Genomic DNA, 14,186 nt, shown 5'->3' on the forward strand with positions numbered 1-14,186 from the left:
GAAGCAGCCTGAACAAATTTGGTAATGCTTTATTTAATCAGGTGAGCACAGAGAGCAAGGAAACTGCATCGTCAGGCCAAGGAGATCTGAGCACCTCGAGGAAACTTACAGCAGCACCGTGAGTTCTCAACCTACAGCTGGGAACTTACGTATTTGCTAACACAGAAGAAAATAAACTGAAAAATAAAGGGAAGACGTCAGAAACTCCTGCAGAAGATACACGCTTCGTTTGCTCTGAGCTTTACAAACCCCAGGGGCAGTCGGGGGAGAGAACTGAGGATGTAGATCCATTGCTGACTTGGGCAGCTGGCATCCAAACTGGAGCACCGGCGTGGTGCTGGCACACCTGGCTCTGCTCGAGAGGCAGCGCCTCGCGCCAGGAACATGGCAGCGTTACTCGTCACCACGTATTCATGCATTTTATCAACAACCATGCAGCCTAAGGCCCCTCCCTCCCTCTTTCAGGGCGTGCAGTCTGGCCCCTGTGCTGAACACAACACATTCAGGTATTCAAAACAGTCTGAATTATTTGGAAAAAGAAACCGAAAGCACTTTGCAGCCTGACAGCAAGCAAAATTAACAAGTATAAGGCAAGGAAGAAACGCTGTAGCCAGGACTAGCTCTTCAGTAATAGACTGAGCTCAATTTCATAGAAACGCTTATATAAAAGCAGTGTTTTGTCACTTAAAAATTACATAAATTAATCTCAACATGTTAAAAATAATTAAACCTGGTCTGCAAAGATGGGCAAGAATCAGATGCTTAATTATAGCCATGGAAATGCACTACAGGGAGGACATGTCATTCCATCACATCATAGCTGCTGCTGGAGAAGTTATTTCAAATGAACAGATTCAGCTCCTGTTTTCCTAGAGGTGGAAGTTACAGATGGCAAGCAACGTGAGCAAAGCTACTGCAGACCAACATCACCAAGGGAGATACAGGATGTAAACACTCCATAGCCTGAACAAATTATCCTCGTTAGTGCAGACCACTGTAAACACATAAATGCACTTAAAGGCACTGCAGATAAACATGGTCAGTGATCAGCAGCATTTAATATCCCAATATGCCGTTGGTTGGAGCTACCACCATTAATACATCCAAGAAATAGAAACGTGGCAATCATTAAATAAAATCACCGTGAAGTGTGCTTTACAGAAAGTAAAGCCTTAACATTATTGTTCTACATGCAGTGCTACAAAAAAAGTTTCTTTAAAGAACATGTTACATAAAAGGTCAGAGGCGACTTCAAACCTCAGGTTCAACTCATCACACAGATCAGTCCAATTCTTCAAGTAGTAGAATTAATTCAGTTTTCAGACAGGAATATTCTTAGCTATACGAGCAGCCCAACGTTTACAGACACACAACTGAAACGGCCCTATTCACCAGCGAGTAGGAGCAGTTCTGCATCTCTGCACCCCTGACTGCTTCGATTTCTGTGGTCACAGAAACAGCACAAAAATCAGAATATAAGGGAAGTCACTTCTGCTTCTATTCACTTCAGTGATTCAATATCTCCCCCCCTCTGCTCCCACCCTTCCCTAAAGAAAGAAACCCCCCCGAGCCAGATGCATATTCCCCTATTGTGTCCCCAGTCAGATATCAGATCAGAAAGATTTTCTCAGCTATTGCATGTCACAGGAGAAAGGTGGCCCCCTGCCTGCCCACCCTGCAATTTTGGCCTAACTCTACTCAGGCATTTTGGAAGCTCAGACTTTGGATGTTAATTAGCTACGGAGCAGTCCAGTGATCCCTTTGCACAGTATTTATGAACAGCACTGAGAGGGCTCTCTAACAGTTACCTGTGTATCAGTACTCAACTGGCACCAGCTCTCAGCCACACTACACTGTCAAACCTCATTCCAAAAAGTGCATATTCATAGATAGAAACTGTTTTATTGGTCTTCATAAGAGCTAACTGATGATTCTACTGATTGCTTGTAAGGAAGGGAACTCCTCATCCTCAATATGCAAAGCTTTATGAGTGACAATGTCCTGCTGCGTTAGTACTTGCTTACATGTTGGGCAGATGCAGCAGTCGAGATCAGAGTTGGAGTCCGTTTGCCAAACATTCTTCTTGTTCTTTTTGGATTTGTTTGAACTTTGCTTTTCTTTGATTTTGAAATCATTGTGAGCAGAAAGCAGTTCTTGTTGCTTAACTGTGTCTGGCAACAACACCAGCAACTCGTTAAAAATTTTCTTGAAATTATCTCCAAGCAGTTCTCGGCAACTTTTGTAATACTCTGCTGCAGAAATCAGACCCTTCAGTGAAAAGAAAATTGGAATAATTAGAAGCTTAACAAATAATAATCTCATTAATCTATAAAAAGATTCACGTTCTTCCAGGTCACACTACACGCACTTTGCCAGTGCTACAGAAGAGCTACACTGGAGCACACAGTTAAAAAAGAAAACCTGCATCTAGTCCACTCACCAACCACAGCAGAGGCACTACATGAACTGAGCAGAGGAGGATTTCAGGAATGCAAAGGTTCTTGCCCACTCACCTGTCTGAATTGCCCAGAATGAGTTTTAAATTTATTGAACTTGGACTCATCACTTTGGAGGAATTCTTTAATGGATTGTATTAGCTGAATGTTCCTTTGCTGAAAGTTTTCAGGTATCAAGTATGTCCCTTGGCTGGATTTTGCCCTGCATTTGGGGGAACAAAAGTAATGCAATTGGATACTGCTTCATATTATGGAAATATGCTGCAGACATACATTATACGATTATTCTTTTCTCCCTTTCTCCACCCAACTACACGTGCAATTTCTGTCAGCAGCACATGGTTACAGTAATCCTATCAGTGTTTTGTGCTCCTTCTGAAGCTTCTATGGCATATCTCAAAAGATGCAATGTGTAAAGTAACTCTAACAAAAGGACTTTCACTTACTCATTCAAAGATGTAGTGACAGGTTCAGAGATACTGGTGGATGGAATAACAGCAAAACCTGGTGGGGGTTTACTAACAGGCACTGACAGTCCTGGAGGTGGAGGAGGATTCTTTAATAGCACCACAGTGTTAAAGCCTAAATGAAAACAGAAATGGGCAGGAAGTTAAAGCACATATCTGTGGCACCCACATACCAGCAAGTAAAATTAACACCAACAGTCTGATGTACTCTCCAGAAGCATCAAGAAGTAACAGTCAACAGTGCAGTCATCACTATTTCAGAAGAAACCTAAATATTAAAGAGGTGGAAATCTGTTGCCTTAACGAAGTGCTTCATAGTTCCTGATATTACTTTAAGAAAGAGAGAGGACTTTCAAGACTGTGTTACTCAGGCTGCCTTGTAACTTTAGCCACATTTCTCTAAGCTGCAGCCAAGAAAGCTGTCAGTGCCCTGAAGTGCTTACCCGGTGGCGGTGGCATTCGAGCTGATCCTGAGCTCCCAAGAGCTGGGAAGTCTTCCTGAGGTAAAGGGCATTGGTTCATCACTGTGGGCTTTTTAAGGCCAGGGGGCTCTTTGGGTGTACTACAGATTGCTAATGATTTTTCTGAATGACCATTCACAACAGCTGCAGATCTGTCAGAGGCATGAAGAGCAGAAGCAGCATTTGATGTCCGCTCTGCTTCTGGCAGCTTTTCAATACAAGACCTGGGCAATGATGTCTCCTGTAACAGGTGTGGGGATGATGGTCTCTGCTTCTCAACCCCCATTCTCTTTTTCTTGCTCACTTTTGTGAAAGTTTGTGAGGTAGAAGCTGCCAGCAAGGATGACACATCAAACATTGTTGGTGTGTTCCTTATCTCCTGGGTTGTCAAGCCACTACTGCCGTCTTCATCATCTGACTGAGAGAGTTTATTGCTCTTCTTATTTCCTTTAGTGCTATTCAAGGAGTATGATTTTTTGGCTATCTGATTTATGCAAGGGTTGCTAATGGCTTTGACCACGTTTTTACCGGAACCACTGTTCCATGCAGATGTGATGTTAGTTACTGTTTTATTGTTAGGCCTCATTTTGGACACCAGAGCTGGAAAATCCTCCTCTTGAAAAGCTGTTTTCTTTGCAGTCGCTGTATACGTCAAAGACATCCCAGAAGAGACAGCGGGTGCTGCAGAGGATGACAAGCTGGGGAAATCTTCTTTAAGCTTAACTGCTGCTAGCTGAGCAGAGCTGCGAGAAGGGAAAAGTACACCTAGTTACACCACCACTGCACAGACAGCAAAACTCCACCAGGCAAAAGAGGCTCCATGCCTGACTGCATTCTTCTTCAATCCATCAGTTAGAGTGGCACAGCTGGCATAACCGTGAACAGAACGCAAATACATAAACCGTGTCTGGATGAGTCTCTTCAAAGCAGTCTCACTAGCCTTGCTGTCTTGTCAGTGCTGTCTTAGCACACTTACCTTGACCAGCAAGCCACACATGCAGGCTTCTAGTACATTCTAGTGCCCACATCCTGCAAAGACTCTATTTATAAAGTTACCACCCATTTAACGAGATGATGAATTTAAAAACCCCAACAGCATATGGCTCCCTCAAGATAAGCTAGCGAGTTAAAAATGAGTGGAGTTAGGAATACTGAAAAGTTCCCTGGAACTGCACTACAAAAATAACATAACATAACATAACATAAAAATTAAGCTACAAACTGAAGCAACAGCCTATGCTGTTCATGCAGCAGCTAACACAGAAAGAGGTCAAAGCAGAAGGGGAACTGAGAGAGGGGAGCACCTACAGTTCAAGAGATCTATAAAAGTAATTATTCCAGAAACACACAACCCAAGTAAGCTTCTAAATCAGCTTTCTCATTGCTGCAGTCTTAAACAAACTTACCCTTGTAGAGGTCCTGCTGCAGAACCAATTGCTGGAAAGTCATCTTGGCTTAAAGCACCATTAGCAGCTGCTTCTTTTGAGGTATTGACAAAAAAAGCAAAGAAATATATTCAACTAAAATCCAATAGTTTCAAAGTGGAAGCTATCAGTGAAAATGACAGCAACATTAACAAGTTATATTTTCAGCAGCTGCTGATGTCATTAACCAACATTCCAAAAGGGCAATAAGTCCATGTATCAGCATTTCCTTCAGTTAACCACATTCACCATTATGACATCAGTACGAGCTCCAGCACACAGGCAATTCATGGAACTTAATATGAGCAAAACACTGGTAGATAAGACAGTCTCTAGATGATTCCTTCACAACTAAGAAGCCAATGTCCCCAGCTGCCTGCTCTATGCTTTTCCCAGAGGCCAGCAATCAGCTGCCTGCAAAAGGGTTAGGATACTCTGACTCAGTATGCTGATTCTCCACTTGGAAAGCTGCTCCTCTGAGCTGTTCAACACCTCTGCTGCACAGATGCCCACACTGCTAAGCAATTAGCTCCTGGGCAGTCAGTTTTCATCAAAACATAAATCATTCCCAATTAGGCTTAGTCTTAAAATGCAGTGCTGTGGACTGCATCAGCTTAAAAACAGATTGATAACAGCTTTGACACACATACAGCAAAAGCTGGGCTAGCAGCAGGGTAAGATAGCCTTGTCTGTCATCCCCAGCTGAGCTGTACCCATTAGACAACCAAACTCTCAGCAGCTCCCAGCTCATTATGCAAGCATATAAAGTTTGAGCAGGAACCCTGTTGTAGAAGCAATAAAACAGTGGAAAAGGGATTTGAAGCAACAGTAATACCAAAACAATTCTATCAACGAGTTACAAACTTTTACTGGGACTAACTTAATCCCAAACATCACAATACATCAGTTCTTGCATGCTACAGTAGGAATATGGCAGTCTTAGTATTATTTGGATAGAACATCACAAATACTGTCATACCTTAACTGCTTGCTATTTCTACCCAGCTTCATTTTAAATATAACTGGCTGTACAAATCCCAGCCCACTCGGACATGCTTCACAGTACATGAGTGTTGCTGAATTAAGACTCCACACAGCTTTCTTCTTATCCACTGGCTTTTGAGAACACTGTATGGCAATTCACATTTTGGCCAGCCTGATCTCCAGACCCATCACCACACCCTCGTGCCTCCCTGCAGCTGCAGAAAATGTTCAACACTAACCTGTAGCTTCACTTGAAGACTTTGGCACACGTTTGGAGCTGGGTACTTCCGAATCCCTCAAGTCCTCCTTTTTACCTCTACTGCTGCTGTCCTCTTTGTCTTCTCCCCGTTTCTTCTCTTCTTGTCGTTTAGCAGCTACAGATGCCCTGACTGCTGCTGCAACGTCTCTGTCTTCTTCTTCCCTACAGGACAGGGCAGATTTTCTTGGTAAAACAGCAAGGATTACGAGGCACCTTCGCCTCACACTCCACCTCTCACCTCTCTGCAGTAAGCTCTGATGCCTGTCCCTGGCCTTGTGCTGCCACCTGCTGAGAAGGCTGAAACAAACCCACTCTTCCCTTGGCTAGTGAGAAAGGCAATATTTTACCCAGGGATCTGCAAATTCTGCATGTGGTGATAACAATCCAGGATAGAAGAAATCAATTGACGTGAATTGGGAGAGACAGTACCAAGAATGCTAGCAGACACCTACTTCTCTTCTTTTCAAATGTGCAGTCTTATTTCTAGACCAAAGTGATTCTTTGAAATATGGCTCATAACAAACTCTCAGTGAATGCAAAATCCACATGCGACACCAACATATAAAGGTGTTCAGGGATGGACTTCTTCCCCAGTGAAATGACCAGTAATGAACCAGCTGACTATCCAGTGAGAAAAAGAAGAAAAATGGAGGTGCAGTATGTAAAAAGCACTCAGGTCTTATATATGCAAACTTTCATTTCAATACTTAACCCTCTTCTTTCTCCAAAGCACTCAGTCTGGCCACACAGAGATCTGTTTGTTCAATGAAAAGCATGAGCCTCAGAATAGGAATTTCACAGTTACCAGACCAAAAAGTCCAATAAACCTCTAAATGTTTATCATTTACTTTGGAAAAATCCTTCTAAAAAGAAGTTAGCACAACCATAATTGCTGAAATTAAGAATTCTGATTTCAGTTAACCATGTGACAAAGATCACAGGGATTGCTTTCTTTGGCAAGTCCAGGAAGCTTAAACTTCAGAGAGTAATTTCACTTTCACCAGGCACGCAGCCAGCACACAGGCTTAGACTGAAAACTAGCTGTAATCTCAGTTAAGGATTCACTATGGAAGCTTCCAAACTTTGTCCCTACTTCCTTCCCACCTGTGCACCGAAGTTCTGTTAATTGATAAGAAAGAGCACTAAGCAACAACAGAAATCCACACAATGCTGTGCTACTCACCTCTTGTATCTCCAGCTGCCTCTTCTGTTCTGCTGACTTCCTCGGCCACCCAATCTGCCTGACCTCCCTTGCCTGTTGTACCTGTCAACTTCTTCATAGTCCTCTCCGCCTATAACACCTGAACAGGAGGGATAGTTATCATTCTTAAAGTTATTTCTCTAATCTGGGCACCGTACTATGCCCCAAAAAGAACAAAACTACACTACTACAAATAAATCTATCTTGATTTCCTTCTGATGATTAAGCGGTTAATCAAACCTCCAGGAATGGTAAAAGTCTGTACATTCCACACGGAAGAAAAGTCTGCTTCATCCCCTCACTCAAAAAAAGGCCAACTCTGAAATCACATTCACGATGCCTGTGGCTCTGTCAACTTCTGGTTATCTTCAAGAACAAACTCCCCAGCCTCTCAGAGCCCTGGTTCCAGGACTTCTCCACCCTCTTGCAAAGAAACTTCCTAGCTAGGAAGCCATCACCAGATATTTCTGAATACCAAAGCAGTAAGAATGAATACATCCCTGGCCATCGCAACACCCCCAGCCACACTCACCCTCATTTCTCCTCTGGTGCCGAGGAGCATAATTAAACTGAAGATCTATCTGCCGGTTCTGCCTGGCCTCAGCCCTGTTCTTGCTGTGGCAGGCTGTTTTATGTGCTTTGTAATCTATTTCAGTGCGGAAAGCGTGGGTAAACTGCTCTGTACTGCACCGTCCCTCTTCACAAAGGAAATGCTTCTCACGGAAGTGTTCGCGAAGGTATTCGTAATCGCTGGAGGAAGAAAAGAGGCTGAGCTGTAATTCCCCAAACGTATTTCACCGATGCTATATGATCATCCTTCACTCCATCTGTCAACGCTTAGCATTAACACCAAAGACGAAGGCTCTAAAACATGAACTAAACAGAAAGTGGTTGCTGCAGCTGTTGGTTTAAGGAGCAAAAGAGCCTACAGCCAACCTTCCTGCAGTCTCTCTTCAAGCACTGCTTTTCAGAAAACTCACAGAGCCAAAACCATTTTTCTAAAATTTAAGCTACAGAAAGAAAAATAAAACTATTTCTGCAAACCTGTAGTACTCCTGAGCACCATCAGAGTCACAGAAGTGACAAAAATAGTGATCTCGTCTCAGATGTTTCAGCAGCTCATCATTATCCAAATAACGCTCGTCACAGAATTTGCACAGGGGATGCCCACGATGAGAGGTGTCATCTGGATCTCCGTGGATTCGATGGCGAGCAAGGTCCTTACGAGTGTACCATTTCCTTTCATATGTAAAAATCTGAAGGAATATGTAGGGATGGAATAAGCTAGGCTCTGCACAACTTACCTGAAGAAGTCACAGATTTGCTTTAAAAAGATGTAATCTGACAGCTCACGATCACAACTCAAATTTTCAGTGACTAGGAACCAAGATTCAAGTGATAGATCCTGACTGCATCTCACTTACACTTCACTCACCTCAAACACTGGAAACAGATCAACTTCACCCTTTCTCCTTTCCTGAGAACAATGCTGTTCAGTGAACAAATTCTGCATTGAGAGCCAATCTTCTGCCCCTACTAACACACAGGTTGTTTTGATAGAAAGGGTTCTGAAGATGCCAGGAAGATCAGCACATCCTTGAGAACAGAACATCCTTTATTTCTTATCTCTTTAACAAGGAATCTTAACTCACTCTGGAAAAAGGTTCACTTGGCTTTGCTTGCACTGACGGACCGCAGCTCCTGCGAGTTTAAGAATTCATCTGCAGTGGGTATTAACAACACAGAAGCTTTCTCCAAAATAAAAGGATTTCTTCAGAACTGTGAAATTAGAAGCCAACATATTCTACTAGTTTACCACTCTAGTGCTGCCTAACTAGGCTGCCTGTGGAAGCACCTCTTCAGCAGAGTTCAAAGGACACTGCAACTAAAAGAGGCTGCCTTGTCTTCCTCTTCTTGTTTAGCACTAATGATCGGAGAGTCAAATCAGTTCAGTGAAAACTAACCCTGCAAAAAAGATGTATTGGTCTTCATTCAAGTCCACCCTGACAACTCCTGGATCCTGTTCCTTCGGGCAACAACCTACAGTCTGACCTGCAGGAACCAACTGTGAAATTACAGCGTAAGTGCGTTTCTCTGATCTGATATTCGATTAGTTTTAGGGAAAACAAACACCAAAATACGTGCTCATGCATTAAATTCCCTCCTACAACAATAAACAGTGCTGACAACTATAAGACACAAAGGTTAGCAGCCCCAGCATTCATTTAGCAACAAGGGCTGATTTGGCCTCACACATCACTGAGAAATACAAAAAAAACCCAAACAACAAAAACCTGAGCTCCAGGGAAAGGTGAAATTTGGACTTTCAGGCTGAAAAAAGCATTGCCTGGCTGGCAGAACAACAGCTGTTCTAAGTAAAATTCAAATGGGTTAAGAAACAAACAAACAAACAAGAATCCAGTAATGGCAACAGTAAATGAGTAGTTTTCAGGCTCAATACTGACATGCCACTCAGCTTTCCACTAAGTGCTTCATCTTTACGTTTTAAACCAGCCCCAATTGTGTTCTGTGTGCGTACATCAAACGCAGCAGACCTCAACTGTAGACACTCATGTTTCACTTTCCAACCAAACCAACAAGATACAGGAAATTCACTCTGAACAAATGAACAAATAAAATAAACAAATGAAACATAATTATATTTCATTAAACCAACAAGATGGATTCTCATCCTGTACATGATTCAACTGTAAATGCTACATTGGCTCTGAGCTGAGAGAGAAATCCATCATTCCATGATGCACTCTGCTTTCTGAACCACCACTAATATTTTCTCAGTTACGGATTTAGCTCATAAAGTCAATCTAAGTCCTAATAGATATCTAAATCACTACGGTTAGAGCTGTAACAAAGCCTGTCTACAACTCAGGATTAACTTCCTATCAGACAGATAGGGTTCGGTATTTACAGGCATCGTGGGGGAGGAGTTAACCTCAGAAGCTTACTAATATGGTTGGGTTTAATCTAAAACATAATCCATTTAGAACCTTCAGGACTCTTTCATTAATCAGTTTATGGAAGAAGAAAGTCTCAGAAGAAATCAACTGACCTGACTGCAGGCAGACAGGAGAAACCTAAGCAGCAGAGTGGTGCTGTTCAGCATCTCCTTCTCCCCACCTCCACAAGTACTCCAGCAGGTCATGTAAGGAACCACCCTCTCCTTCCATCCCATTAAAGCATTGAATCAACTCACCTTCAAGTGTTTAACACAGAGTTTGCAACAGAAGAGCTCATGCTGCTTTCTCATGTGCTGTTCCAGATCTGCAAAGGTATTGAATGGCTTCAAATCTGGACATAAAAAGCATTCATGCTGCAGCAGCTTCCTAAGGGACAAAGAAAGATTTGCTAAAAGTTATTCAGTTCCCTCTCAGCAACCCGATATCTTTATTGAAAGATAAACATTCTGTCCATGGAAGAATTCTGCATTCTTATTGCTCCCCCAGCTATTTGTAATGAAGTTAGCATTTTGTTTACTCCAGAGATACTTTGTCATCAGTCAGGAACAGAAGAGAACAAAGTTACCTGGAGGCTTGAACTATAAGAAGTGAGCTGAGCAGTCACCCTGTGAGCAGCACTGTACCAGCACACAGCCTGCAGATGGACTGGAACACGTCTGTGCAACACACCCCTGCCTTACTGAAGATTCAGCTGATGTGGGCTACACTCACATCTGATTTAGTTATGGTTTATACCAACAGCAACTGAAGTATATGATGGAGTGGGGAGATTAAAAAAGTAAGCACGATTCCCAGCAAGAGCTGAAGCAGAACACTGGTCTCAGTGGGAACCCCCACTCACTCACACTTGATTACTGTTCTGTGGGCAGTGATCTCAGCAGCCCTGCAGAAACGGTACCATCAAAAGTAATTTCCACGGCTGGTGTATAATTAATCAGAACATGTTTCCAACTGCTTCTGCTTACAAAAACCCACTGCCCGACCTCATGAAATGGAAATTATAAACGTATCGCAAAGTTTCGTTTTCACCTTTTTTCTCCCATTTGTAACCAAGACCTTTGCAGGAAGAGGATGCTCTTCTCTTCGTATGATGTATGGTACTACTGGTTTTGATTACTCCATATGCAACACAGGGATAAATACCATCATAAGAGAAATTTTGCCTTTACTGATTTATACAGCAGTCAGGCAAGGAATGAAGAGCCTTGCAACAAGTTTGCCCTTGGTAAAGAAGCAAAAAGCAACTTTTGTTGGCAGAGCTTCTGTACATCTAACAGAGGAGCTGCTCCTTTCCCACCTGTGCTGCCCTCACCCCACCAAAACCACCTGTGCTGCTCAGTGACCAATGGACATTGCATCAAAGTCACCATTTCTGTAAAACCACACTTTTCCATTAAAGAAGGCACTTCTGGCCATGTAACATAGATAAAAACGTGATGTTTTAGGGACAAATTACAGAAAGGATTCTCGTATTTACCTGTAGAGCGCATAAACTTCTCCATCCATAAAATAAATGTCATACTTCTTCTCATGCTGCAACTTGTTAAGTGCTATTGTCGAGAAAGATGTAAGCTTCCGCCCAAAGACAACCTACAGGCAACACAACACAGGGATCAGAGATGGCATATGTGGGCCGTGCAGTATTTAGGATGGCAGACCAACTCCTCAGCACAACCTTTGTTTGTCGGGATCTCACCGTAGCCAAAGGCTTAGACAGCAGGGCCAGAGCTGTGTGTCACCACTGCTCGCTGTCCCCACAGCCGTCAGCAACTGCGACTGCTTATCAGCTTCCAGCAAGAGCACCATGCAGGGTGAGTTGGACTTGCCTGGTCTTTGGATTTTGAACTACATTAGGAAACATTTTTATGATGCTTGGCTACCACAGCCACGCACACAGGGCACAAATATCTCCCAGCAGTGCAATCCACTCGTTGCCCGGAGCCCTGCGCTCAGCTGCCTCCTATCTCCCAGTAGGAGACCACACAAACAGCCTGCAAGGGAAAGTGACACGACTCAGGGTCTGATGGAGAGACCACTGCTTCCTCTTTCCTCAAATATCAGCAAAGTAAGGGAAAATGCTACATCACTTCCCAAATCATTTGCACGGTGCATCCATTCTAAGAGAACCTGGTTGCTCCCACTGCTGCCCATCTGGGCAGTGCTGGTGTAGCAGCAGCCTTACTGGAACAGCTGTTATAGAATACAAGTTCAGTTTAGTCTTGTGAAGTCACTCCTCTACCCCTGCTGGGGTGAAACACCTCAGAGCAAGTCTTCTGGGTTGGGCTTTTTGGCTAGGTTAGTTTTTAAAGCTTTCTTTACAGTGAAGCTACTATTAAAGTATATGTTATACTGAAGTATATACATGCATATACACACAGCTCTCTGAAGTGTCAGGCTTAAAACAAAGTGACTACAAGGCTGAGATTTTTGGATAAATGTCAAACTCAACGTTATTTTTAAAAACATTTGTTTTTGTAAACTTCATTTCATTTCAACCTGAAAAAAGTTTCAGAAGGGAGGAACAAACTGCAGAAAAGCAGATTTTATCACTGGAGTCCATCACAGATTCCTGCAGCAGTTCCAAGGACAAACACACACGTGTATAACAAACACACTGACCAGTCCTCCAAGCCTGACCCACGCACACATCAGGGTGACTTCACAGGTCAACAGGCAATCCTGCCTAACTCCAGCACAGCAATTATACACCACTGAGAGCACATATTACCATAACAAGTATATCCTGCTTTCTCCTCCATCACGCAGTGCAATGCCAGCCATCTTTAAAGTTATTTCCATTTCCTCTGGACACCATACTGTGACACTTACAGTTCAGTCTACACTGACCAGTATAGCATCAGCTGAGATGTGATGAGATGTATGTGGCTCTTCTAATTCTACACACTACTACTGAGTCAACTATAACGAAAAGATCGTTTTTAACAATTAATAAATGAGAGGAGATGGTGTCTTGATGAAGTTCAGGCCACATAAATACACCAACTGTTATAGAGCTGAAGTGCTCACAGTCCATCTGCAACCCTGAGAGCAGTGGTTTTACGGCAGCCGAGCAAGACCACAGATTGCTTCCTAAGAGAGGAGGTGTGCACAGAGGTACCGGCTTTAAGTGGCAGCAGGGGAAGCTCAGGATGGCTACTGGGAAACTCTTCTTCAGAAGAGCAGTCAGGCACTGGCACTGCTGCCCAGGGAAGGGATGGGGTCATCATTCCTGGAGGTATTAAGAACCATAGAGATGTGGCACTGAGGGACGTGGTCAGTGGGCATGGTGGGATGAGTTGGGGACCTCAGAGGTTTTTGGCAATTCTATGGTAAAAATCAGGTTCAAAGGAGATCTGTGTCCTTTCTGTCCAGATCTGGACACCGCTCACGTGCCGGTGAGCTCAGTTTCAAAACCAAATCCTACACAGCAAAACCATTTGTGGCACCCACCAACTCGGAGACCTTCAGGGATCTTCAGTCCCGCTGCCATTTGAGCGGCACGAGAAGCCGCCAAGGTAAAAACGCAGCTTTTGTCAGCGGGAGGCGGCGAACCCCCTCCTCCGGGGCGCCGCTTTGACTTCATCTCCACCTCTCTGCGATCTCTCGCCCAACGCAGCAGCTCCTCTCCTCTCGCAGCATTCCTTCTTCCCCGCATCGCTGCACGCTCTTACAGCCACATCCCTGAGCGAAGTTTCCCCAACTCCACAGCCCCAACCCCAACCCTACAGCCCCAGCCCCACAGCCCCACATCCCACCCCTGGCCCCATCCCCGCCGCGTGGCGACGCGCTGAGCGGCACGCGGGGCGACCAAAATCCGACAGAAGTGCGGGACGGCGGAACCCCGCCTCGTTAACACCCGCACAGCGGAGCCGGACGCCGCGACCCCCGCCCGCCCCGCCCGCCTTTCGTTTCCTCGGACCGCGAGGAACGCGGCGCTGCGCCGCGCCGAGGCCTCA

General features: G+C 44.1%; 1 protein-coding gene across 1 annotated transcript; it reads right to left on the bottom strand.

Moving 5' to 3' along the window:
- Positions 1-11: 11 nt before the first annotated feature.
- Positions 12-13,885, bottom strand: ZNF598 (zinc finger protein 598). The gene is made up of 12 exons (XM_019620619.2): positions 13,685-13,885; positions 11,708-11,820; positions 10,467-10,596; positions 8,297-8,508; positions 7,785-8,002; positions 7,235-7,352; positions 6,032-6,213; positions 4,791-4,863; positions 3,367-4,127; positions 2,903-3,038; positions 2,514-2,658; positions 12-2,268 (listed from the first exon to the last, which is right to left on the bottom strand). The coding sequence occupies exons 1-12, from the start codon at positions 13,883-13,885 to the stop codon at positions 1,921-1,923; spliced, it is 2,637 nt and encodes an 878-aa protein (XP_019476164.1). The 3' UTR covers positions 12-1,920.
- Positions 13,886-14,186: the final 301 nt, after the last annotated feature.

This window comes from Meleagris gallopavo, chromosome 16 (genome assembly GCF_000146605.3).
Source record: "Meleagris gallopavo isolate NT-WF06-2002-E0010 breed Aviagen turkey brand Nicholas breeding stock chromosome 16, Turkey_5.1, whole genome shotgun sequence".
NCBI lineage: Eukaryota > Metazoa > Chordata > Aves > Galliformes > Phasianidae > Meleagris > Meleagris gallopavo.